The sequence below is a fragment of the Chlorocebus sabaeus genome, chromosome 28, assembly GCF_047675955.1.
Source record: "Chlorocebus sabaeus isolate Y175 chromosome 28, mChlSab1.0.hap1, whole genome shotgun sequence".
Lineage (NCBI taxonomy): Eukaryota > Metazoa > Chordata > Mammalia > Primates > Cercopithecidae > Chlorocebus > Chlorocebus sabaeus.
Genome location: NC_132931.1, coordinates 7,946,516 through 7,972,050, shown reverse-complemented (window position 1 = coordinate 7,972,050; position 25,535 = coordinate 7,946,516). Strand labels below are relative to the sequence as shown.

Below are 25,535 nucleotides of genomic sequence, written 5' to 3'. Positions count from 1 at the left end.
CATCTCAGCTGTTCAGGAGGCTGAGGCAGGAGGATTGCTTGAGCCCAGGAGTTTGAGGATGCAGTGAGCTGTGATTGCATCACTGCACTCCAGCATGGGCAACAAAGCAAGACCCTGTCTCTTAAAAAAATTTTAAAAATGTGGCATTTTAGGTGTCAGAAGTGGGAGAACCATGTCCTGTGCTTGCTCAGGTTATCTGGGGTTAATTAGGGACCCAGGGGAGATTAGGTTGTTGAGGCTGGTCTGAGGCAGTACCAATTGTCGGGAGAGCCAGGAAGGCAGCCTGAGGGCTTAAGGTTGAGCCCATCTCAGCTAGGCGCCCCAGGCAATGCAGAGGCAGGGAAGGGGAGGGGAGCAGCAGGAGACGGGAGGCAATCAATTGCACCTGGCAGGATCTGATCAGTGGATTGGAGCAGAGGGGCAGGGCCCAGGTCCTCCAGTAGCCTAGCTTTGTGGCCCTGGACACACCATTCCCACCTCTGAGCCTGCATCCCCACTTGTAAAGTGGAAGGGCAGCTCCTGTCCTGCCCTCTTACGGGGCTGCTATGTTCTGAGTGTGGGGATGCAGGGTTGCGGGGGAAGAGCTGCAACGTGTGAAACAGATGTACAAAGCTGTCCATGTGTCCTCTCCTTTACTCAGGCCACTTGAGGATGGCGGGCGGGACTCGAAGGCCCTGGTGGAGCTGAATGGTGTCTCCCTGATACCCAAGGGGTCACGGGACTGTGGCCTGCATGGCCAGGCCCCCAAGGTGCCACCCCAGGACCTGCCCCCCACCGCCACCTCCTCCTCCATGGCCAGCTTCCTGTACAGCACGGCGCTCCCCAACCACGCCATCCGAGAGCTCAAGCAGGAAGCACCTTCCTGCCCCCTTGCCCCCAGCGACCTGGGCCTGAGCCGGCCCATGCCAGAGCCCAAGTCCACTGGTGCCCAAGACTTCTCCGACTGTTGTGGTAACATTGCTGCTGGGATCTCCAAGTCTAGGGGGTGGGACAGAGGTCACTCATGCATGGGACATCCTCCCAGGGCAGGTCAGGATGCCTGGGCCCTCTTAGGTTGGAAGGAGCCATGTCTGGGCATGGGGGTGGGACTGGATAGATGGTGTCCTAGCTGATGTACCCCCTTGGACCTTGGGTCTCTGCTCAGCCATCTGTGAATGGTGTCCTTGGCCTTGGACTGAGACACCTGCAAGGACTCCCTGGGTCCCAGCTACTCAGGAGTCTGAGGCAGGAGGATCAACTGAGCCCAGGAATTTGAGGCTGCGTTGAGCTATGATTGCATACCTCTGCACTCCAGCCTGGGTGACAGCACAACTCTGTCTCAAAAAAAAAAAAAAAAAAAAAAAAAAAGAACCAGCGATATTTCAGGTGTCAAAAGTGGGAGATCCACATCACGTGCTATAAAGGAAGTTAGCATACTAGTCATCCCCATGCATTCAGTGAGGACTCGCTCCAATTCAGTGAGCACCCACTGCATACCCAGCCTGATTAAGGGCACTGGGGAAGTAGGTCCTGGAAGTAGGTCCTGCGGTGGACAGGACAAAAGGAACAGTTGCAGGCGAGAGAAGCATCTGGATTCATATCCTGGCTTGTCTACTTAGTGGCTATGCATCCTGGGGCAAATCTATCTCTGAGCCTCCGTTTCTTCCTCTACAAAATGGGAATGCTAGCATTACCTGCTTCCCAGAAGTGTTATCATGATTAAAGGACAGATCGGTGGCAGTAGCATCTCCTGAGAGAGGGTTAGAAATGCATATTCTCAGGTCCTACTGCAGTCCTGTTGAATCTGAAGCTCTGGGGATGGGACCCAGTAGTCTTTTTGGACAACTCTGCCAAGTGGTTCCAATGTGCTCAAGTTTGAGAGTTGCTGTATTAAAGCACTGGGTCTGGCCAGGTGTACCTGTAATTCCAGCTCTTTGGGAGGCTGAGGTGGAAGGATTGCTTGAGCCCAGGAGTTCAAGACCAGCCCGGGTAACATAGCAAGATCCTATCTCTACCTAAAAAAAAACAAACAAACAAAGCACTTGGGTCTGGGTCCAGTGTTTGGCCTGTAGTAGGTGCTTATAAGTTATATATACTCATTATTATTATTAGTAGTAGTAGTAGTAGTATTATAAGGGGGGAAAAAGCCCAAATATGTGGGCTGACCAGGGCTTCGAGCTTATACACATAAAACAAGTGTTCTTACCTGGAAAAGGTGACCTCCCACATCCCTTTCTTGTTAATCTGGCTTTTGGCTAGCAGATTCTGGTACAGACTGTCTTAGGCCTCTGGTCAGGGACCTTGCCTTGAGTCTGTGATCACAGGAATCAGTTCTGGGGTCTCCCTGGCAGATGAGGCTATTACCCCAGAGCCAGGGCCTATACACTGGGGCCAGATCTGGGGAACCCTCTTGGGGCCCACCTGGAACCCATTTCCTTCTCTCCCTTGTCCAGGACAGAAGCCCACCGGGCCTGGTGGGCCTCTCATCCAGAACGTCCATGCCTCCAAGCGCATTCTCTTCTCCATCGTCCATGACAAGTCAGGTAGGACGGTGCCCATGCAGCACCCAGGCCTGAGTGGAAATCTGGGGTTGGAGGTGGTGCTCATTGAAATCGATATATGTCTCCTGGGTCTTTGTGAGAGAAAGGAGGAACAGCTCTGCTCAAGGGACTGCAAGGAAACTGGGATGTAATAGTTATCTACTGCTGTGTGATAAACTGCCCCAGACTAGGCATGGTGGCTCATACCTGTAATCCCAGCACTTTGGGAGGCTGAGGCAGGAGGGTTGCTTGAGGCCAGGAGTTTGAGACCAGCTGGGCAATAGAGCGAAATGCTGTCTCTGCAACAAATAAGAAAAATTAGCCGGATGTGGTGGTGCCTATCCTCTGAAGTCCCAGCTACTTGGGAGGCTGTGGTGGGAGGATCACTTGAGCCCAAGAGTTGGAGGCTGCAGTGAGCTATGATCACACCACTGCACTCCAGCCTGGGCAACAGTTAGACCCTATCTCTAAAAAAAAGTTACAACAAAAAATAAAATAACCCCAAAACGGAGCTTAAAACATCAAGTGTTTATTACCTCACAGTTTCTGGGGGTTGGGAATTCAGGACTGGCTGAGCTGGGCAGTGCTGGGTCACGGTCTCTCATGAGGATGCAGTCAAGATGTTGGCTGGGGTTGCTTGACACCTGGGGTTGCTGTCATCCAAGAGCTCAACTGGGGCAGGAAGAGATGCTTCTGAGCTCATTCACACAGCTGTTGGTAGGAGGCCTCAGTTCCCCACCATGTGGGCTAGCCTTGACGGGGCTGCTTGAGCATCCTCACAACATGGCCGCCGGTTTCCTCCAGAGTTCTTGATCCAAAAGAGAGGAACGAGGAAGCCACATGGCTTTTATGACCCATCCTTAGAAATTGCTGTCATGTTCTATCTGTTAGAAGCCAGAAACATGATCCAGCCTACCCTCCGTGGGAGAGGAATTAAACTCCACCTTTTAAAGGAAGCAATATATTGAATAAAATTTAAAAAAAAGATCACACGGAAGTCCTGAGTATAGCAAAGTGTGGGATTCAGTTATACCAAGAAGGAGTGTAGTAGGACTTGCCAGCAGTTTTGCTCTGTGTGGGTCTCAGCCTCACCTCCAGGAAGAGGTTCTGTAAGAAAACCCAGTCCTAGGCCGGGTGCGGTGGCTCACACCTGTAATCCCAGTGCTTTGGGAGGCTAAGGGGGAGGATGGCTTGAGGCCAGAAGTTCTAGACCAGGCTGGGCAACCTAGTGAGACCCCACGTCTACAAAATTTTAAGAAAGAAAGAAAACCCAGTCCCCTGGGATCAGAATGGAGGCTCCCCCGCCCACCAAGCCATCCACAACCCAATCTGCCACTGCCCCAAACAAGGTCCAGCCCTGGCAGGGAGGAGACGTGAATGTCCAGATGGAACAGCATCATGACAGGCCTGTGGGCTGGGGCACAAGCTGGGATAGAATCTCACTGGGTTGTCGCAAGCAAGATACTCAGCTTCTTTGAGCCTCAGTTTTCCTATCTGCAAAATGGGAATAATATCTCTGTTTAAAACTTGTCATAAGGAATTAAATAGGAGATTATTATATATACAAAAGTACTTAGCACAGATAAGCACTTAACAAATTAAAGTTGTTACTTTTACTGATTACAAATGAACCAATGATCACTTGTTATTATTCAATCAAGACAGAGGTTTTGAGAGAGAGGCCAGCAGAGCTGAGAGTTTGGGGGAAGCCAACGAGGCCAGTGCTGAGTGAGACCTCAGATGTAGGAGGTACAAGGGTTAGATTCTCAAGATCAAGACTCAGCCCTTAGCCAGACATGGTGGTGGGCACCTGTAGTCTCAGCTACTCAGGAGGCTGAAGTTGGAGGATTGCTGGAGTCCAAGAGTTGGAGGCTGCTGTGAGCTATGATCACACCACTGCACTCCTGGGCAACAGAGTGAGACCCCATCTGTAAAAAAGAAAAAAAGAAAAAACACAGCCAGGAGTGGTGACTCATACCTGTCATCATCCCAGCTGCTTGGGAGGCCGAGGCAGGAGGATCACGTGAGCCCAGGAGTTCAAGGCTACAGTGAGCTCTGACTGCACCACTGCACACCAGACTGGGCAACAGAGTGAGACCCTGTCTCTATTTTTTTAAAAAACATTTAAATTAAAAAATAAAATACTTGATCTCAGGCCAGGCACAGTGGCTCACACCTGTAATCCCAGCACTTTGGGAGGCCGAAGCAGGCAGATCACCTGAGGTCAGGAGTTTGAGACCAGCCTGGCCAACATGGTGAAACCCCGTCTCTACTAAAAATACAAAAATTAGCCAGGTGTGGTGGCACACATCTGTAGTCCCAGCTACTCGGGAGGCTGAGGCAGGAGAATCACTTGAACCCGGGAAGTGGAGGTTGCAGTGAGCTGAGATCATGCCACTGCATTCTAGCCTGGGTGAGAGAATAAGACACTATCTTAAAAAAAAAAAAAGAAAGAAAGAAAATAAAACTTGACCTCTTTTTCTGCTGAAGGGACTGCTTTTCCAGCCTCCTGTATGTCTGGGGCAGGATGGGCTCAGGATAGACAGGCTGAGCCTGTGGGAGAGGCCAGAGACAAATGTTAGGGCAGGAACGGGCAGATGGGGAACCATCAGAGCACCCTGAATTCGTGTATGGTCCGAAGTGGGAGAGGGTGGAAGGACTGGGGGCTGGGGCCGGCCTCGGGGTCTCTGGGGGTGAAAGTCTGGTGGTCATGGCCGGTGGGGGGCATGTGACTGTCCCGTGGGGCCCTGCTCACTTGTGCCTCCTGTGTTTTGATAGAGAAGTGGGACGCCTTCATAAAGGAAACCGAGGACATCAACACGCTCCGGGAGTGTGTGCAGATCCTGTTTAACAGCAGATATGGTGAGTGGGCGGCGCGGCCCGCCGTGTGGCCCCAGCAGCCGTGTTGAGCATCTCATTACGTGGCAATCACTCGTGTTCCCCAACACGGCAGCGGGAGCCATATGCTGGCTCCCGCGCGCCGGCAACACTAATGTCATCCGTCGCGGGCTCCTCCTGTCTGGGTAGGGGGTGGTTGTGTCAATATTTCCCTTCCAGATTCTTCAGGGGGCGGAACTGATGGCAAAGCCCCAGACCTGGGCTCAGCAGTGGGGAGCGGGGCACGTTGGGGGCAGAGATTGCCCATCTGGGGGCTGGGCGCAGTGGCTCATGCCTGTCATCCCAGCGCTTTGGGAGGCCGTGGTGGGAGGATCACCAGAGGCCGGGGGTTCAAGACCAGCCTGACCAACATAGTGAGACCTCCCGTCTCTACAAAAAAATATATTTTAAACCAGGCTGGGCGCAGTGGCTCATGCCTGTAATCCCAGCACTTTGGGAGGCAGAGGCGGGCGGATCACCTGAGGTCAGGAGTTCGAGGCCAGCCTGGCCAACATACTGGAACCCTGTCTCTACTAAAAATACAAAAATGAACTGGGTGTGGTAAAACACGCCTGTAATCCCAGTTACTCAGATCCTGAGGCATGAGAATCACTGGAACCTGGTGCAGTGAGCCAAGATCGTGGCACTGCACTTCAGCCTGGTGACGGAGTGAGACTCTGTCTCAAAAAATATAAATAAATAAAAAATAAAAATTAGAAGATTAACCACACACCTGGGGTCTTAGCTACTTGCAGGCTGAGGTGGGAGGATTGCTTGAGCCCAGAAGGTTGAGGCTATAGTGAGCTATGATTGTACCCCTGCACTCCAGCCTGGGCGACAGAGTGAGACCCTATCTCTACAAAAAAAAACCAAACATAACAGATTGCCCATCAGGGGAAGTATCCATAAGGCCCAGAAAAATCTGTGTTGGCCTCATGTGCCAGTTCCCAACAGTAACACACCATTTCCTGCCTCCCAGCCTTTACCTGTGCTGTGCCCTCTGCCTGGCACCGCCTTTTCACATCTTAGGGACAAATTCCTAATTGTTCTTTGTCTTGGGAGTCACCTCCTCCAGGAAGCCTTTGGGTCCCCAGCCTGGGCCAGGTAGGCCTGGGTACCCTGATGGTTCCCTCTCTGTGACACCTTGGGAACTTGATACCCCTTGCCTGCCACTGTCTCCCTGAGGGCCAGGACTGCACCCAACCCCTCTCTTTGTCCCTAGCACCCAGGACAGTCAGGCTCATAGCAGATGTCAGCCCACCGCACTCTGGAAAGAAAACGCAAGTGGTAGGCGCTGTGGCTCACGCCTGTCATCCCAGCACTTGGGGAGGCTGAGGCGGGTGAATCACTTGAGCTCAGGAGTTCGAGACCAGCCTGGACAACATGGCGAAACCCCGTCTCTACAAAAACACAAAAATTAACCGGGTGTGGCATGGTGGCGTGCACCTGTAGTCCTAGCTACTTTGGGAGGCTGAGGCAGGAGAATCACTTGAACATGGGAGGCAGAGGTTGCAGTGAGCCAAGATCACGCCACTGCACTCCATCTAGCCTGGGTGACAGTGAGGCTTTCTCTCAAAAAAAAAAAAAAAAAAAAAAAATCATTAAGAAAAGAATTTAAAAAGAAAAAAAAAAAAAAGAAGGGAGGATAATTCCAAGGAAGAAACAGTCTCAATAGGCTGGGAAGTCAAGGGTGGCTTCATGGACGAGGTGCCCTGTGACCATGGCTGGGGCAGCCTCTGCATGTGGGCTGGGCCTTCCACATTGGGATGGGGCTGAGCAAGACTCTGGAGGCCTTCATGAGGAACCTGGGATAGCCGGCTGCCTTTGATGTGGCCACGCTCGCCCAGCCAGGCCTCCTCACTCCTCAGAGCTGTCTGCACCTGCCCCTGAGTCTCTCCCCGCCCCAGGCAGGTGTGAGCCAGGTGGAGGTTGGGGGAGGGGAACCAGGGAGGAGCCGGCTCTGCCTGCCTTGGGAGGGTTCTGCCCAGGCCAGTGTTCTGGCCTGTCCCACGCCCTGGACTTTCCAAAATGCCAAGCCTTTTCCAAACGTCAGTTCCTGAGTCGCATCCAAAGAGTGTTGGGTGTGGAGTGGTCAAGACCTTGTTCCCCATAAAGCCAGAGCTCCCTCTGGGGAGCTGCGCAGGGGAGAAGGCACCTGCCCAGGAGTACTGGGGACCCCCCGGATGGTGGGGACAGGGTCTGGCAGCCCAAGGTATCCTACAGACTGTGGGTGAGCAACCCCTGCTCCCAGCTCTATCAGCCACCAAATCTGGGTGAATTGGGCCAGTGCGGGTGGTGCAGGGGGGGAAGAAACAGAAACATAAGAATTGGGGGAAACGTTAGGCTTCAGGAAGCCTCGAGGACATGTCCTCTGGGAAGATGCTGGGACCAGGTGAGGGGCCGAGGATGGTGTAAGGTGGCACTGCAGGAAGGCAGCCCCTTCCCAAGGGGCAATAGCAGGGTTTGAGTTCGGCCTTCTGTCCACTGAATCTCCCTGCTGCTGAAAAGACAGGCCCCGATAAACCAGATGAACCGGACTGAGACGAATTCACAGGCACTCAAAGGACCAGTCGTTCAAGGGCTGGGGCTGGGGGTGGCTGCTGATGTGGGAGGTGGAGGGGTGTGGGGAGAGATGCCTTGCCAGCTGTTGAAATTTCGAGGGTTTAATTTGACAATGAGCTAAGTGTGACTTCTCAGTGGGATCTGGATGCCAAAGCCACCAACGCAGACCTGGGCCGCTGCGTCAACAGGAAAACAATGTCAGAGGCACCCGAGGGAGGGCCCAGGCAGGGCTGGAGGGAGGTTCAGTTCTGGGCTGGCACTTACAGGAACACAGACAAAGCATGGTATGGCCAGAGAAGCAGGGCTAGGGCAGGGAGGGGCCTGAGGAACAACCGGGAGATATGGGAGCCTGGAGGGAGGACAGTGTGTCCAGGCCCCATCCATGGTCACACGAGGAGGCAAGAGTGAAGTGGATACTCAGGCCAGGGGAAGGGTGACCCGTGAAAGGACTTGCTTAAGGCCAGGAGTGGTAGGTAGCTCATGCCTGTAATCTCAGCGCTTTGGGAGGCTGAGGCAGGTGGATCACCTGAGGTCAGGAGTTCGAGACCAGCCTGGCCAGCATGGTGTCTCTACTAAAAATACAAAAAATGAGCTGGGCTTGGCAGTGCACACCTGTAATCCCAGCTACTCCGGAGGCTGAGGCAGGGAGAATCGCTTGAACCCGGTTGGCAGAGGTTGCAGTGAGCCAAGATTGTGCCACTGTACTCCAGTTTGGGCAACAGAGCGAGACTCCGTTGGTGGGGGAAAAAAAGTTTTGGTGAATGAATGAATGAAAACGTGGAGCTGGGGTGGAAGTGAATGACTAAAATGACACAAGTCTGGAAAAATAGAGCAAGTAACCTGGGCATGAGCCTGGATTCTGTCACTTGGCTGTTGGCAGAGCCGTGAGCTTCTGGGGTGTGTCTTGTTTATGGCGCTGGTAAATGGAGGGCGTGCTGAGCTCCTCCCTGGAAGAAGGGACACACCTGTGCTCACCTGTGCAACCACTTGCCCGCCAACAGACAACCTCAAGCTTGGGCACTTCCTTTAGCCATTTGTATATTCACTATGCAGAAAGCACTTAGTGTGTGCCCAGCCCCATTGAGGTCGCAGTGGCAAGGCAGAAAACAAAACCCCTACTCTTTTTTAGACAGTCTCGCTCTGTCGCCCAGGCTGGAGTGTAGTGGTGCAATCACAGCTCACTGCATCTTCGAACTCCTGGGCTCAAGCAATCCTCCCGCCTCAGCCTGCCAAGTAGCTGGGACTACAGGCGTGCTCCACCACGCCCAACTAATTTTTTTGTATTTTTATAGAGATGGCTTCTTACTGTGTTGCCCAGGCTGGTCTTGAACTCCTGGGCTCAAGCATTCTCCAACTGCTGTGGCCTTCCACAGTGCTGGGATGACAGGCATGAGCCGCCGCACCTGGCCAAAACCCCTGTTCTTCTGCAGCTTCCTTTCTAGACAGTGAGCACACGTGGAGATGAGTGTGGGTGTAGTGTCAGGTGGTGACCAGTGGATGACTGACAGAGCAGAGGAGGGAATGAGGGATGGAGGAGGCTGTGTTAGGTTGCCAAGGTGCTATTTGAGCAAATACCTGAAAGGAGGGAGTGTGGAAGGGAGAGAGGAAAGAAGGAAAGATGGTCGGATGGGTGGGTGGGTGGGTGGGTGGATGGATGGATGGATGGATGTTTGTGGATTTCTGGGAGAAAGGGATCTGAGCAGACAGAAGAGCAAGTACAAAGGCATTGAACTGAGTGTATGCTCCTGGCAGGTAGGGGAAGCACCAAAGGGGCAGCAGGGGTGGGGGGAGCACACAGAGGCATGAAGGGGGCAGATGAGGTCAGAGGTGATGAAGTCACATAGGTGGGACTTTGGCTGTCACCAAATCAGATGGGAGCCACTGGACATTTTTTATTTTATTTTTTTAGAAACAGGGTCTCACTCTGTTGCCCAGGCTGGAGTGCAGTGGCACGATCTTGGCTCACTGCAGCTTCAGACTCCTAGGCTCAAGTGATTCTCCTGCCTCAGCCTCCCGAGTAGCTGGGACTACAGGCATACACCACCACACCTAGCTTTTTATATTTTACTTTCTGCAGAGATGGGGTCTTGCTATGTTGTCTAGGCTGGTCTTTTTTTTTTTTTTTTTCCTGAGACAGAGTCTCACTGTCATCCAGGCTGGAGTACAGTGGTGCAATCTCGGCTCACTGCAAGCTCCGCCTCCCAGGTTCACACCATTCTCCTGCCTCAACCTCCTGAGTAGCTGGGACTACAGGCACCCGCCACCACGCCCGGCTAATTTTTTTTTTTTTTTTTTTTGTATTTTTAGTAGAGACGGGGTTTCACCGTGTTAGCCAGGATGGTCTTGATCTCCTGACCTCGTGATCCACCCGCCTCGGCCTCCCAAAGTGCTGGGATTACAGGCGTGAACCACTGCGCCCGGCCCCAGGCTGGTCTTGAACTCCTGGGCTCAAGCCATCTGCCCACCTCAGCCTCCCAGAGTGCTGGAATTACAGGCATGAGGCACCGCACTCAGCCCAGCCAATTTCCTAACAGAAAAGTGACATGATTTTGACATTTCTGCAGGACCCCTGTGGCCGCTACATGGCCAGAGTGGAGTGGGGATGGTGGAAGGTGATGGTGACCGCAGCCCCTGGGTCCTGTGTGTGCAGCAGCCTGTCTCACACTCAGTCTTGCCATTTGATTGTCTTTCCAGCGGAAGCCCTGGGCCTGGACCACATGGTCCCCGTGCCCTACCGGAAGATCGCCTGCGACCCGGAGGCTGTGGAGATCGTGGGCATCCCGGACAAGATCCCCTTCAAGCGCCCCTGCACTTACGGAGTCCCCAAGCTGAAGCGGATCCTGGAGGAGCGTCATAGCATCCACTTCATCATTAAGAGGTGCGGGTGGGGCCAGGCGCGGTGGCTTACGCCTGTAATCTCAGCACTTTGGAAGGCCGAGGCGGGCGGATCACGAGGTCAGGGAGATCGAGACCATCCTGGCTAACACGGTGAAACCCCGTCTCTACTAAAAATACAAAAATGTAGCCAAGCGTGGTGGCAGGCGCCTGTAGTCCCAGCTACTCGGGAGGCTGAGGCAGGAGAATGGCGTGAACCCGGAAGGCGGAGCTTGCAGTGAGCCGAGATAGCGCCACTGCACTCCAGCCTGGGCGGCAGAGTAAGACTCTGTCTCAAAAAAAATTAAAATTTAAATCTAAAAAAAAAAAGGGAAAAGGGACAATGATGGCCCCCCCACCCAAGTTTTCCTAACATAAAATGAAAAAGTAGATGAAACACACCTGACATGTAGCAGATGTTTAATAAGCATAAGGTGTTTTTTCATTGACCTCATTTCCCTCATGAATTAAAACATCATTCAGTGCATCGGTGCTCGTGAAGACATTTCCGACCTGGGCGTCCTTGGGCAAGTTACTTAACCACTCTGTGCCTCATTTACATAAAACAGGCCTGATACCAGCCGAGGCAACATGGCGAGACCCTGTCTCTGAAAAATATTTTAAAAATTAACCAGGCATGGTGGCAGGTGCCTGCAGTCCCAGTTACTGTAATCCCAGTTCTTTGGGAGACCGAGGCAGGTGAATCACCTGAGGTCCGGAGTTCGAGACCCGCCTGGCCAACATGGTGGAACCCTGTCTCTACTAAAAATACAAAAATTAGCCGGGTGTGGTTGCACATGTCTATAATCCCAGCTACTCAGAAGGCTGAGGGAAGAGAATCCCTTGAACCTGGGAGGTGGAGGTTCAAGGGGGACCTAGCAGGGAATTAGAACACAGGCAAAAACGCCAGTCATGGGAGGCACAGCCAGGGGTGCGAGGCTGACGATGACTTCTGTTTTCACACTGAGATGCCCCACTCCCCTGCCGAGATCACGCCACTGCACGCCAGCCTGAGCGACAGAGCAAGACTCCATCTAAAAAAAGAAATTAATTAATTTATTTAATTAAAGTATAACAATTAGCAGGGCATGGTGGCACATGTCTGTAGTCCCAGCTACTCAGGAGTCTGAGGCAGGAGAATCGCTTGAACCCGGGAGGCGGAGGTTGCCGTGAGCCGAGATCGCACCACTGCACTCCAGCCTGGGTGACAAAGTGAGACTCTGTCTCCAAAAATAAGAATATAAATAAATGGTTTGGGATGTTTTAAGACTCCGACATGCCCTCTCCTGCCTGCATGATGTGCTCAGTGCCCAGGTCTGAAGCTGTAGCTGTGCATGTGCCATTCAGTGACCACCACCTAAAGGGACTTGGGGCATCTCCCTCAGCCCCGGGAGAGCCCTCCAGCCTGCACCGTTCTCATGCCTGTCTCTCTTCTCTCCCCAGGATGTTTGATGAGCGAATTTTCACAGGTATGCGGGGACCATCTAGTCCATTCTGAAGTTTCCAGGTTGATTCCCCAATAGAACCCAAGCTGCCACTGCCCTGGACCTGGTCCTCCTGAGCGCCTCCCCTCAGACAGGGAGGGAGGCTGGGCTCTGGCTTCTGTGTCCTGGGACAGAAACGGGTCCCGGGCTCCTAGGTGCTGACAGACTGTCAGGAAAACCCCTACCAGCTTCGAATGCCCTGGACAGATAGTACTAAAGCTGAACACTAACCTGTTTCAGGTTAGTGTTCCTGTACCTATACCAGGTTCTCTTCGAAGCTGCCAGCACGTTTTATTTTAATCTGATTCCAACAATCCTATGAAGGTGGCTCCACTCCTATCCTCGCGTGCAGACAGAGGAATGGAAGCCCAGCTGGTGGGCATGGGTCCCTGCTGCTTGCCCAGCAGTGTGACTCCAGAGCTCATGCAGTGGCCCGTGGGCCAGCACCCCTGTCCCAAGAGGAAGATGCGGGGCAGCAAAAGCATCACGGATCTTGGGGGGCCATGTACCTGGCACCCCAGTTCCGGTCCCGCCTCCCACCAGCTCTGTGACTTTGGGCAAGATCTTCTGGTCTTCGGTTTCCACATCTGTGACATGGGGATGATAATAGCGCCTTCCTCTGGGCTCCTGGCACAATGAAATGAGAACCTGGTCCCGTAATGCAGCCGTGGGGAAGCCCTGGCCCTTTTCTAAGGGCTCAGCCCCCATAGTATGTTGGAGGGCAGGCGAACCATCTCTGGTTGCTGCCTCCCCTTCCTCCTGCCCCTTGCTCTCCCAAATCTCCGGCCGCCTCTGGCACTAGGGCTGCTGTTCCTCCTTCTGGCGGCAGAGTCTCTCCCCAGGGCCCGTTCCTGGCTGTTGGCTGCACATGGCACCCACAAGGATGGGCAGAGGCCAGGTCCTATCCCCGGGATTCCCCCAGCTTCACACGGAGACCTTTGCCCAGGGACCCTGCAGCAAGAGGAGGCCAGAGGACCTTCACCCTGACCTCCCTGTCTCTCCCCACAGGGAACAAGTTTACCAAAGACACCACGAAGCTGGAGCCAGCCAGCCCGCCAGAGGACACCTCTGCAGAGGTCTCTAGGGCCACCGTCCTTGACCTTGCTGGAAATGCTCGGTGAGGCCCTGCCCCAGCCCCGGAGGCCCACAGCCAGCCCTGCTCTGGGCTGAGGCTGTGTTACCTGCAAGGGGGGACCCAGGGCGGCTCCCACCACACCACCACCCCTCGAAGGTGCAAAGGGAGGGCAAGGGAAAACAGACTCCACCTACTTCCCTCTGCCTAGAGAACGCTCACCTAGAGAACTCTTCTGCCCCCAACATCTAGCCAGATGTCACCTCTCTCAGAAGCCTCTAAATGCCCACACTAGGCCGGGCGCAGTGGCTCACACCTGTAATCCCAGCACTTTGGTAGGCCAAGGCAGGCGGATCTCTTGAGGCAGAAGTTCAAGAACAGCCTGGGCAACATGGTGAAACCCCATCTCTACTAAAAACACAAAATTAGCCGGGTGAGATTGCACTACTGTACTCCAGCCTGGGTGACAGAGCTAGACTCTGTCTTAAAATAAATACACACCCACGCCAGGCCGGGCTTGGTGGCTCACTCCTGTAATCCCAGTGCTCTGGGAGGCCAAGGAGGGTGGATCTCTTGATCCCAGGAGTTTGAGACCAGCCTGGGCAACATAGTGAGACCCTTGTCTCTACAGAAAATAAAAAGTAAGCTGGGTGTGGTAGCTGGCACCTGTGGTCCCAGCTACTTGGGAGGCTGAGGTGGGAGGATTGCTTGAGTCTGGGAGGTCAAGGCTGCAGTGAACTATGATCACACCACTGCACTCCACTTCAGCCTGGGCAACAGAGTAAGACCTTGTTTCAAAAATACAAACATGCAGCTGGGCGTGATGGCTTATGCCTGTAATCCCAGCACTTCGGGAGGCTAAGCCAGGCAGATCACCTGAGGTCAGGAGTTCGAAACCAATCTGGCCAACATGGCGAAACCCTGTCTCTACTAAAAATACAAAAATAATTAGCCAGGTATGGTGGCACATGCCTGTAGTCCCAGCCACTCGGGAGGTTGAGGCAGGAGAATTGCTTGAACCCTGGAAGCAGAAGTTGCAGGGAGCCAAGATTGTGCCACTGCACTGCAGCCTGGGCAACAGAGCAAGACTTCATCTCAAAAAAATAAATAAATAAATACATGGATGCATATGTACATATACATACATACCTACATGCATACATACATACCAACACCAGGTTCAGTGCCTGTCCTGAGTGCCCACCAGACCTTGCCCCCAGCACTCAGCTTGGCTACCATCCACCAACACCCCCCAAGCACGTTCTGACCTTTTAGGGGCAGGGGTGGGCCGTTGATCCCAGAATCCTCACATTGTACCAGGGCTCTCCCTGTAGTTCTCTGGGAGGGAGGGAATTAACCAAATCATCCATCCCAGGGTCCCTGCCACCTACATTCCCCAGCCCCCTCCCCAGATTCTTAACCCTTTCCAGGCCCTGCAGGTCTCAGTCCCACACAAGCAGGGACACTGTGTCAAGGCCAGGAGCCCCAGAGTTCCCAGATAGTGAGGAAGGGGGATCCCCAGATGGTTCACCCCGGGAGAGTGAGCGGGTGCCTGGCTCGGCCACCCCTGGAGATTGTGGTCCCTGGAGACAAGGCACGGGGAACCTCTCTCCCTGGTGGAGGTGGGGGGCACCATCCTGGAGGCCCAGGGGGTGACGGGGCAAGGATGCCTTCTGCAGTGGTGACTGCGGTGGGCCCTGACTGCCTGGAGGGGCAAGGCTGGGGCAGGGTGGCCCTGGACTTGGCTGACAGATGTCATTTCCTGCCTCCCTTCACAGGTCAGACAAGGGCAGCATGTCTGAAGACTGCGGGCCAGGTGAGAAGGAACAGGGCCCACTGCGTGTGTCATGGGCCGGGAGGGCAACCACCAGCCCTACCCGGCAGCCTTGGGAAGGAGCTCAACTCAGCCCATGAGCCTGGAGTGCTAACGAGCCTCCTCTGCCCACCTGCATCCCCCAGGCCTCGCCGCGCCGAGGTGCAAGGCATGCTGGGAGCTTACTGGGGTTGGGGGCATGGAGACCTGGGTGCTGGCATCGCCACTGCCTCCTGTTGATGCCCAGACTCAGGCTCCAGGCTCTTGGACCAGCAACCTCCCCTCTGGGGGGCCTCCATCACTGGGTCTGTAAATTGGAGCCCCTAAGCCTGGCCTGAGGGCGCCCCAACCTCCAGTTCCAGTCTGGGCAGGAGCCAGGGTGCTGACATGACTTATCCTAGGTAGGGCCTCACTAACAAGTTACAGACGGCAGAATGTTCTGGAAAGACTCACTCTGCCCAGTCAGGTTCATGCCAGACTTGACTAGATCTTTCCTTTCCTCCTTGCAGGAACCTCCGGGGAGCTGGGCGGGCTGAGGCCTATCAAAATTGAGCCAGAGGATCTGGACATCATTCAGGTCACCATCCCAGGTAAGGGACGGGTGTCTGACCACCGCCTGCAGAAATGAGGGCTGGACCGTTAGCCTCCCGAGGGTCAGCCCTGGTGAAGAAGAGGCCTCCAGGCCGCTGTTTCTCTCCGTGGATGCTGAGAGCTACTAGGGTATTGTGAATGCTTTTTCTGGCCACATCTGCCCCCTACGTTGTGAATCAGTGTTCTCAGCTCTGACCTTCCAGAAGCTCCCCTCAAACTTCACCTCCCTGGTTTGGCTCCCCTGGGATTTGTGAGGCTAGAGAGAAGAAAAAGGTGTGGGCGTGAGAGGCTCCGAGTTTGACCCTACCCCCTGCCAAGCCTCATTTTCCACATCTTCAGAGGAGACGGTAGTTTTGGGTCCTGGAGCCTCAGTATGGGGTGACTGTTAGAAGCCAAGGCAGTGCCGGGCACAGTGGCTCATGCTTGTAATCCCGGCATTTTGGGTGGCTGACACGAGAGGATTGCTTGAGGCCAGGAGTTCAAGACCAGCCTGGGCAACATAGCGAGACCCCCATCTCTACGAAAAATACAAAAAATTAGCTAGATATGGTAGTGTGTGCCTGTAGGTGTAGCTACTCAGGAGGCTGAGGCAGGAGGATCACTTGAGCCCAAGAGTTGGAGGCTGCAGTGAGCTGTGGTCACACCACTGCACTCCAGCCTGGGCAACACAGTGAGACTCTATCTCAAAAAAAAGAAATGGCCAGGCAAGGTGACTCACACTTGTAATCCCAGCACTTTGGGAGGCCGAGGTGGGCGGATCACCTGAGGTCAGGAGTTAGAGACCAACCTGGCCAACATGGTGAAATCCCATCTCTACTAAAAATACAAAAATTAGCCAAGCGTGGTGGCTCACACCTGTAGTCCCAGCTACTCGGGAGGCTGAGGCAGGAGAATCACTTGAACCCGGGAGGGGGAGGTTACAGTGAGCTGAGATGGCACCACTGCACTCCAGTCTGCGCGACAGAGTGAGACTCTATCTCGAACAAAAAAAAAAAAAAAAGAGAGAGAGAGAGAAAGAAAAGGATCCTTGTCTGTGGGGAGACTGGGCTGGGTGGTCCCTGAGGGACTGTGACAGGAGTATGACAGGCAGAAGACACCCGTGTCATTTGGAGTTTCGTCTTCAGACCCCTCGCCAACCTCTGAGGAAATGACAGACTCGATGCCTGGGCACCTGCCATCAGAGGATTCTGGTTATGGGATGGAGATGCTGACAGGTAAGAAATGGACCTGGGCTGGTGGTGCTTGGGACTTACCTCTCCAGGGAGCAAAGGGACAGGCGTGGGCCAGGCAGTCCCCAGGGTTTTCTTGGTGTTGAGCGCCTCTAGTAGAGGAAACCCAATATACGCCTGACCCCAGTCCAAGGTTGGGTTCCTTTTGGAAACCTCAAGTAGGCTCTATGTATGTATTTATTTATTTAGAGATGGAGTTTCACTCTTGTTGCCCAGGCTGGAGCGCAGTGGCGTGATCTCGGCTCACCACAACCTCTGCCTCCCAGGTTCAAGCAATTCTCCTGCCCCAGCCTCCTGAGTAGCTGGGATTATGGGCATGTGCCACCACGCCTGGCTAATTTTGTATTTTTAGTAGAGGCGGGCTTTCGCCACGTTGGTCAGGCTGGTCTTGAACTCCTGATCTCAGGTGATCCACCTGCCTTGGCCTCCCAAAGTGCTGGGATTGCAGGCGTGAGCCATCACACCGGCCATAGGCTCCATTTATAACAAGACCCAGCATCCTTCCCAGGAGCCACCCGTTGGGATTAATTTGTCCATTTATTCCAACAACTATTTATTGAGCATCTGTTGTGTACCAGGTCCTGTGTAAGGGGCTGGAGACAAAGCAGTGAAGCAAGCAGAAGTCCCCACCTCCTGGGGTGCACATCCTCATGTGAAGAGAGAGATGGATAGTAAACAAATAAGTAAAATAGGCAGGCTAAGGTGGCTCATGCCTGTAATCCCAGCACTTTGGGAAGCCAAGGCTAGGGGATTACTTGAGGCGGGCGTTCGCGATCACCCTGGGCAACATAGAGAGACCCATCTCTTATATTTTTTGAGATGGAGCCTCACTCTGTCGCTGAGGCTGGAGTGCAGTGGTGCAGTCTCGGCTCACTGCAACCTTCACCTCCTGGGTTCAAGCAGTTCTCCTGCCTCAACCTGAGTAGTTAGGATTACAGGCACCTGCCACCACACCTGGCTAATTTTTTTGTATTTTTAGTAGAGACGGGGTTTCACCACGATGGTCAGGCAGGTCTCAAACTCCTGACCTCAAATGATCCTCCTGCCTCCGCCTCCCAAAGTGCTGAGATTACAGGCGTGAGCCACCACGCCCTGCCTCAACAAATATTTATTGAGTATCTGCTGTGTAGTAGGTCCTGCATAAGGGGCTGGGGAAAAAGCAGTGGACCAAACAGGTGTCCCCACCTGATGGGGTACACATCCTCATGTGGAGAGATAAACAGTAAGCAAATAAGTAAAATAGGCAGGGTGAGGTGGCTCACACCTGTAATTCCAGCACTTTGGGAGGCCAAGGTGAGGGGCCTGCTTGAGGCCAGGAGTTCGAGACCAGCCTGGGCAACACAGCAAGACCCCATCTCTATAAGTTTTTTTTTTTTAATTGACTGACACAGTGACTCACACCTATAATCTCAATACTTTGGGAGGCCAAGTCAGGAGAATTGCCTCAGCCCAGGAGCTTGAGACCAGCCTGGGCAACATGGTGAAACCTTATCTCTACAAAAAATACACAAATTAGTTGGGCCTGGTGGTGCGTGTCTGTAGTCCTAGCTACTTGGGAGGCTGGGGTGGGAGGATTGATTGAGCCCAGGAGGTTGAGGCTGTGGTGAGCCGTGATGGTGCCACTGAGCAAGACCCTGTCTTAAAATAAATAAAGAGGTCAGGCGCATTGGCTCACACCTGTAATTCATCACTTTGGGAGGCTGAGGTGGGCACATCACTTGAGGTTAGGAGTTCAAAACCAGCGTGGCCAGCATGGTGAAACCCCGTCTCTACTAAAAATACAAAAATTAGCTGGGTGTGGTGGCACGTGCCTGTAGTCCCAGCTACTCAGGAGGCTGAGGCAGGAGAATTACTTGAACCCAGGAGGCAGAGGTTGCAGTGAGCCAAGATTTTGCCATTGCACTCCAGCTGGGGTGACAGAGCGAAACTCTGCCTCAAAATAAATAAATAGATAGATAGATACAAATTTAGACAGGCATGGTGGGACCTGTGTGTAGTCCCATCTACTCAGGAGGCTGAGGCAAGAGGATCCATTGAGCCCAGGAGTTAGAGCCTGCAGTGGGCTATGATGGTACCACTGCATTCCAGTCTGGGTGCCACAGCAAGACACCATCTCAAAAAAACAAAAATAGGCCGGGCATGAAGACTGAGGACTGCATAATCCCAGCACTTTGGGAGGCCAAGGCGGGCAGATCGCCTGAGGCCAGGAGTTCAAGATCAGCCTAGCCAACCTAGTGAAACCCCATCTCTGCTAAAAAGACCAAAAAAACTAGCTGGGCATGGTGGCGGGCACCTGCAGTCCCAGCTACTTGGGACGCTGAGGCAGGAAAACCTCTTGAACCTTGGGAGGTGGAGTTTGCAGCCGAGATCACGCCACTGCACTACAGCCTGGGCAACAGAGTGAAACTCTCTCTCAAAAACAAACAAAAATGGGCCACAAGGAAGGATGCTTAGGGTGTAACACTAAGCAAAAGAAGAAAAATTGGTTGTGCTTAGCTTACAACTGTGTTGCCATCGTAATCACTGGGGAAAAACAAGGGTACAGCAAAACAGTAGCAGTGTTAGGCAAAATGATTTGTGTTTTTTATTTTCTAAGTCAGTTACGACACACTTTTAATACTTTGGTAATGAAGAAAAAAACATCTGATTTGTCCAGCACAAACTGGGCATGACTAGACTTGACAGCAGTCTGTGGCGTAGCTAGCCAGAGAGTTTGGTTGACGCCAAGCTCAGGCTGAGATGACAGCATGGCGTGGCAGCTAAGGAATTGGCATGGCGCCCAGCTGGGTTTGAAGTGGCATTAGAAAACCCCGTGGAAGCCTCCAGGCAGCGCTCACAGCCAGAGGCTGGGCGGCACTGCAGGGGCTGGGGGCCTTGGATGAGCACAGCATCATTGCTGTTTGTTTCACGGAGCAGAACACAGGCTCAGCAAGGCTCATCTACCTTCCCAAGGTCACACAGCCTTGAGCTGGAAAACATGTTTCCCATGCAGGGTTCCTTCCTAGGCACCCCAGTCAAACCTGATGAATTAAGAAAATTCTGACTGGGCATGGTAGCTTATGCCTATAAATCCCAGCACTTTGGGAGGCCAAAGCGGGTGGGTCACCTGAGATCAGGAGTTCAAGACCAGCCTGGCCAACATGGCAAAACTCTGTCTCCACTAAAAATACAAAATTAATTGGGCTTGGGCATGTGCACCTGTTATCCCAGCTATTTGGGAGACTGAGGCAGCAGATTCACTTGAACCCAGGAGGCGGAGGTTGCAGTGAGCCAAGATCGCACCTTTGCACTCCAGCCTGGGTGACAAGAGCGAAACTGTCTAGAAAAAGAAAATTCTGATGGTGGGTGCCTGTAATCCCAGCTACTTGGGAGGCTGAGGCAGGAGAATCGCTTGAATCTGGGAGGTGGAGGTTGCAGTGAGCTGAGACTGAACCACTACACTCCAGCCTGGGTGACAGAGCAAGACTCTGTCTCAAAAAGAACAAAACAACAACAACAAAAAAGAACATTCTGAGATGTCCAGGACCACCATGGATTAAAGGATTTTGCATGTGTGTGCTTTTTCTGTTTACACATGTATGATATGAAACAGTTAAATGATATAGAACTGTGTAACACATTGAGCAGGTGCAGTGGCTCATGTCTATAATCCTAGCACTTTGGGAGGCCAAGGTGGGAGGATTGCTTGAGCCCAGGAGTTCGAGACCAGCTTGGGCTACATGGCGAAACCCTGTCTCTACAAAAAATTTTGGTGGTGCATGCCTCTACTTCCAGCTACTGAGGAGACTGAGGCGGGTGGATTGCTTGATCCCAGGAATTTACAACCAGCCTGGGCAGCGTTGCAAGACCCCATCTCTACAAAAAATAAAACAATTAGCTGGATGTGGTGGTACCTACCTGTAGTCTCAGCTACTCGGGAGGCTGAGGCGGGAGGATTGCTTGAGCCCAAGAGGTTGAGGCTGTAGTGAGCTGTGATGGCACCACTGCACTCCAGCCTGGGCAACAGAGCAAGACACCATCTCTTAAAACAAAAAACCATGTAACACATAAAGGAAAAAGCTCTAATCACACCCTCCTCAGGCAACCACTAGTATTCCTAGTATCTACCCTTTGTATGTTTTTATCTATGTGCTAACTCATGTGATGACTATTTTAAAACAAATTGTCCTGTGTTCTCACCTGAATGGTTTTTTGTTTTGTTTTGTTTTGTTTTTTGTTTTTTTGTTTTTTTTTTTTTTGAGACGGAGTCTCACTCTGTTGCCCAGGCTGGAGTGCAGTGTCATGACCTCCGCCTCCCAGGTTCAGGTGATTCTCCTGCCTCAGCCTCCCGAGTAGCTGGGATTACAGGCATGCACCACCATGCCCAGCCAATTTTTGTATTTTTAGTAGAAACAGGGTTTCCCCATGTTGGCCAAGCTGGTCTCAAACTCCTGGCCTCTAGTGATCCACACACCTCGGCCTCCCAAAGTTCTGGGATTACAGGCATGAGCCACTGCACCCAGCCGAGGACTTTGTCTTGTTCCCTCCGTGTCTAGAACAGACTAGCTTGGGAGATGCATACAAAATGATCTCAGCCTGCTTTCGTGTGAAGGCCAGGGTGGGCACCTGTACGGAGTCGGGGTCTCTGATCTCATTGGAGTCGGTACCATGCTTCAAAGTTGGGGCCCCCTGGCCTGCCATTCCCCAGCTCTCGTCTGACATCGGCAGTGCGTGGCTTAGGAGGTGATGAATGTGGCTTCCCGGAATCCTCTGTTCTCTTTTAGACAAAGGCCTGAGCGAGGACCCACGGCCTGAGGAGAGGCCCGTAGAGGGTGAGGCCCTGTCTATCCCCACATTTCACTCCCACCCCCACCCCATCTCTCCTCCCCTGCCGTCCACCTCCCTTTGGCCTCTCGGTCTCTTCCTTCTCTCCACCCCATCTCTCTCCAGCACCCGGGTTTTGGAGTGGGAGTCCTGTGGGCTGCCTGAGGTGGGAGGAGATTTAATTAAGAACCTGTCTTCCAGAACCAGGAGGTACCTGGTCAAAGGTGCGAGCAGTTCCCACTGCTAAGGGAAATTGCAAGCCTTTGTTTTTATTACACACCCTGCTGCTTTCCGCAAGGTTTTAAGGCTGGGAACTGAGCCTTCTCTATCTGGACAAGTAGAATAGAGGCCTGAAAGCACAAAATTGGCTTTGTGTCCAGCAGACACGCCCATTCTCAGGAACGTGAGAATTCTCTCCCTGCTGAGAATGGAAGTAGGACAGAGAGAGAGGGAGGCCAAGGTGAGGGTGGATCTGTTTCACCTCTGGAGTACCCTGGAATGGAATGAGTGAGTGTCAGAGGAGAGGTTTGTCACTTCCCCAAACCCAGCCTGGCCGGAGGAACCAGGAAGTCTTAACACAGTTCCACTGCCACCTGGTGGCAGTGTGCTCAATTTGCAGGCTTAGTGTGTACCCACTAGTTCTCAGTCACATACTATACTCAGTCACATCCCTAGAAAGACCCATCGTCACTCCTAGTCCGCAGAACCTTCCAAATCTTCATTCAGCCTGGCAGTTCCCTAGATTTGATTTCACAGACGAGAATGTGAGCCCAGGAATTGTGAACCTGTCTGTGTGTGCCATTTCTGAGGAAATAAGTTACCCACTGCCACCGCCCCAGCCTTCCCCCATTCCAAGATCCCACCACAGGGCCAATCTGGGTACCAGCAAAGCAGGAACATCAGCCGAGAAGCTGCCACCAAACAGCCTCAACAGACTGCCTTTTGCCTTCCAGACAGCCACGGTGATGTGATCCGGCCCCTGCGGAAGCAGGTGGAGCTGCTCTTCAACACACGATATGGTGAGCAAGAAGTGGGACAGGGTTGGGGGCATCCTGGCCCGCCTCCAGCTGCCCTGTTTGCAGAAGGGCTTTGGACCTATCCCCTTGCCCGTTCCCATCCCAGCTGCTCTCTGGGCAGGGACAAGGGAGGGAAGGAAGAGAGGAGCTGGGACCCACCTTAAAAAAAAAAAAAGATTAAGATAAGATAACATCAGTGGTGTGCCTGGAATGAGGCTAGGTGCTTCCCTATGTTCTTTTTTTTTTTTTTTTTTGAGATGGAGTCTCACTCTGTTGCCCAGGCACAATGTCAGCTCACTGCAACCTCCACCTCCCAGGTTCAAGTGATTCTCCTGCCTTACCCTCCCGAGTAGCTGGGATTACAGGTGCCTGCCACCACGCCTGGCTAATTTTTGGATTTTTTTGGTTTTTTTTTTTTTTTTTTGAGACAGAGTCTCGTTCTGTCGCCCAGGCTGGAGTACAGTGGCACCACCTCGGCTCACTGCAAGCTCCGCCTCCCGGGTTCATGCCATTCTCCTGCTTCAGCCTCCCGAGTAGCTGGGACTACAGGCACCCGCCACCTCACCCGGCTAGTTTTTTTGTATTTTTTAGTAGAGACAGGGTTTCACCGTGTTAGCCAGGATGGTCTTAATCTCCTGACCTCGTGATCCGTCCGTCTCGGCCTCAAAATGCTGGGATTACAGGCTTGAGCCACCGCGCCCAGTCAATTTTTATATTTTTAATAGAGACAAGGTTTCACCATGCTGGCCAGGCTGGTCTCAAACTCCTGACCTCAGGTGATCCACCCACCCTGGCCTCCCAAAATGCTGGGATTATAGGCGTGAGCCACTGTGCCCAGCCCCCCATGTTCTTGTATCCCATCTCACAAAATCCCCATGTCCTAAGTCCCACTTTACACATGAGGAGAACTGAGGCCTGGTAAAGGGGTGTGACTCGTCCAAGGCCCCACACTACTCAGTGGCAGAGATCGGGCTCGTTCCAAGGCGTGGGTGTTGGGCCACGCCAGCGTGTGGGGTTGCTTATGGTGGCAGGAGGGACACTCGGGGGGCCTTACTGGAAGGATGAGGCCCAGTGGACTTGGGGGAAGCGATGCTGAATCTCAGCAGCCATTAGTGGTAGCTTCTGTGCTGCCTGCGCATGAGGGCGTGGACCCAGTGTGGGCTTTGGGGTATCCCTGGGTTGAGGTCTTGTCCCCTGGCTCTGCTATTTGGTGACTCTGTGACCTCAGACAAGTCACGTCCTCTCTGAGCTCCAGGTTCCTTTCCTGCAGGCTGGGGGGCCATTCTTTCTACCTCCCAGGAAGGCTGCCAGGCCCTCAAAAGGGCTCTGGCAGCTTTGGCCCCCACACAGGCACGGGACACACGGGTGGAGGTTCCTGGCCCCGTGGCACTGGGTGGCCCTACAGCAGCCATGTCTCCGCAGCCAAGGCCATTGGCATCTCGGAGCCCGTCAAGGTGCCGTACTCGAAGTTTCTGATGCACCCGGAGGAGCTCTTCGTGGTGGGACTCCCTGAAGGCATCTCCCTCCGCAGGCCCAACTGCTTCGGGATCGCCAAGCTCCGGAAGATTCTGGAGGCCAGCAACAGCATCCAGTTTGTCATCAAGAGGTAAGGCCCGACCAGGTTCACGGGAGACAGCACCAGGCCTGCTCAGCACCCGGGGGCAGGAGCAGCACCAAATTGCTGTGAAGCGATTCTCGTACCTCAGCCACCTGAATAGCTGGGACCACAGGTGTGTGCCACGCACGGCTAATTTTTTGATTTTTTTCTGTTTGTTTGTTTTTAGAGATAGGGTCTGGCCACATTGCCCAGACTGTTCTCAAACTCCTGGACTCAAGCCATCTCCTGCCTCGGCCTCCCAAAGTGATTGTAGGCGTGAGCCACTGCACCTCGCCTCGTCGCTATTTCTTCCTCTTTTTTTTTTTTTTTTTTTTGACAGAGTCTCACTCTCACTCTGTCTCCCAGGCTGGAGCACAGTGGTGCGAACTTGGCTCACTGCAACCTCCGTTTCCTGGTTCAAGTAATTCTCCTGCCTCAGCCCCCTGAGTAACTGAGACTACAGGTGCGTGTCACCATGCCCAGCTAATTTTTGTATTTTTAGCAGGGACAGAGTTTCATCATGTTGACCAGGCTGGTCTTGAACTACTGACCTCAAATGACCCAGCCACCTCAGCCTCCCAAAGTGCTGCGATTATAGGCATGAGCCACCGCACCAGGCCTTTCTTTTCTCTCTCTCTCTCTCTTTTTTTTTTTTTTTTTTGGCAGCAGGGTATTAGATAGGGTTTGGCTGCAGTTGGCAGACATGAGGCTCCCCAGGCCTGCCAGACCCAAAGCCACCGAGCTGACCCCTTTCGCAGTCTCAGGAGAGCAGTGTTCAGTTTGTCCAGATGCAGAATGGGAACGTCCCATCAGCTCACGGGTTCTCCAGGCTGGCGGGTTAGTGTCCTGGGCCAGGAGCTGGAGGCAATGCCCCATCGTCCTAGGATGAGAAAGTCCAGCAGTGGCTTCTCCAGGCTCTTTCTGTTTCTTTGAACGTGTTGTGTTTTTGCCAGTGAGGGCCTGGGGCAGCACCCTTGGATATACCCTGTGTGCCCGTGGATACACCCTGTGTGGGATGGAGAGAAGGAAGAGACCGAGAGGCCAAGGGGAGGTGGATGGCAGGGGAGGAGAGATGGGGTGGGGGCGGGAGTGAAATGT

The 25,535-nt window shown here is 53.3% G+C and overlaps 1 protein-coding gene across 4 annotated transcripts in view; it reads left to right on the top strand.

Annotated features, from left to right (window-relative positions):
• GTF2IRD1 (GTF2I repeat domain containing 1) overlaps nucleotides 1–25,535 on the top strand; it is a 145,492-nt gene that overhangs the window by 66,524 nt on the left and 53,433 nt on the right. For all 4 annotated transcript variants that reach the window (XM_073012681.1, XM_073012680.1, XM_073012678.1 and 1 more), the window contains exons 6-17: nucleotides 641–951; nucleotides 2,433–2,522; nucleotides 5,298–5,381; nucleotides 10,653–10,836; nucleotides 12,276–12,301; nucleotides 13,325–13,433; nucleotides 15,167–15,204; nucleotides 15,711–15,791; nucleotides 16,917–17,006; nucleotides 21,785–21,832; nucleotides 22,778–22,843; nucleotides 24,263–24,446. In XM_073012681.1, coding sequence (XP_072868782.1) covers nucleotides 641–951; nucleotides 2,433–2,522; nucleotides 5,298–5,381; nucleotides 10,653–10,836; nucleotides 12,276–12,301; nucleotides 13,325–13,433; nucleotides 15,167–15,204; nucleotides 15,711–15,791; nucleotides 16,917–17,006; nucleotides 21,785–21,832; nucleotides 22,778–22,843; nucleotides 24,263–24,446 — 1,311 coding nt within the window. The remainder of the gene's footprint in view (nucleotides 1–640; nucleotides 952–2,432; nucleotides 2,523–5,297; nucleotides 5,382–10,652; nucleotides 10,837–12,275; nucleotides 12,302–13,324; nucleotides 13,434–15,166; nucleotides 15,205–15,710; nucleotides 15,792–16,916; nucleotides 17,007–21,784; nucleotides 21,833–22,777; nucleotides 22,844–24,262; nucleotides 24,447–25,535) is intronic.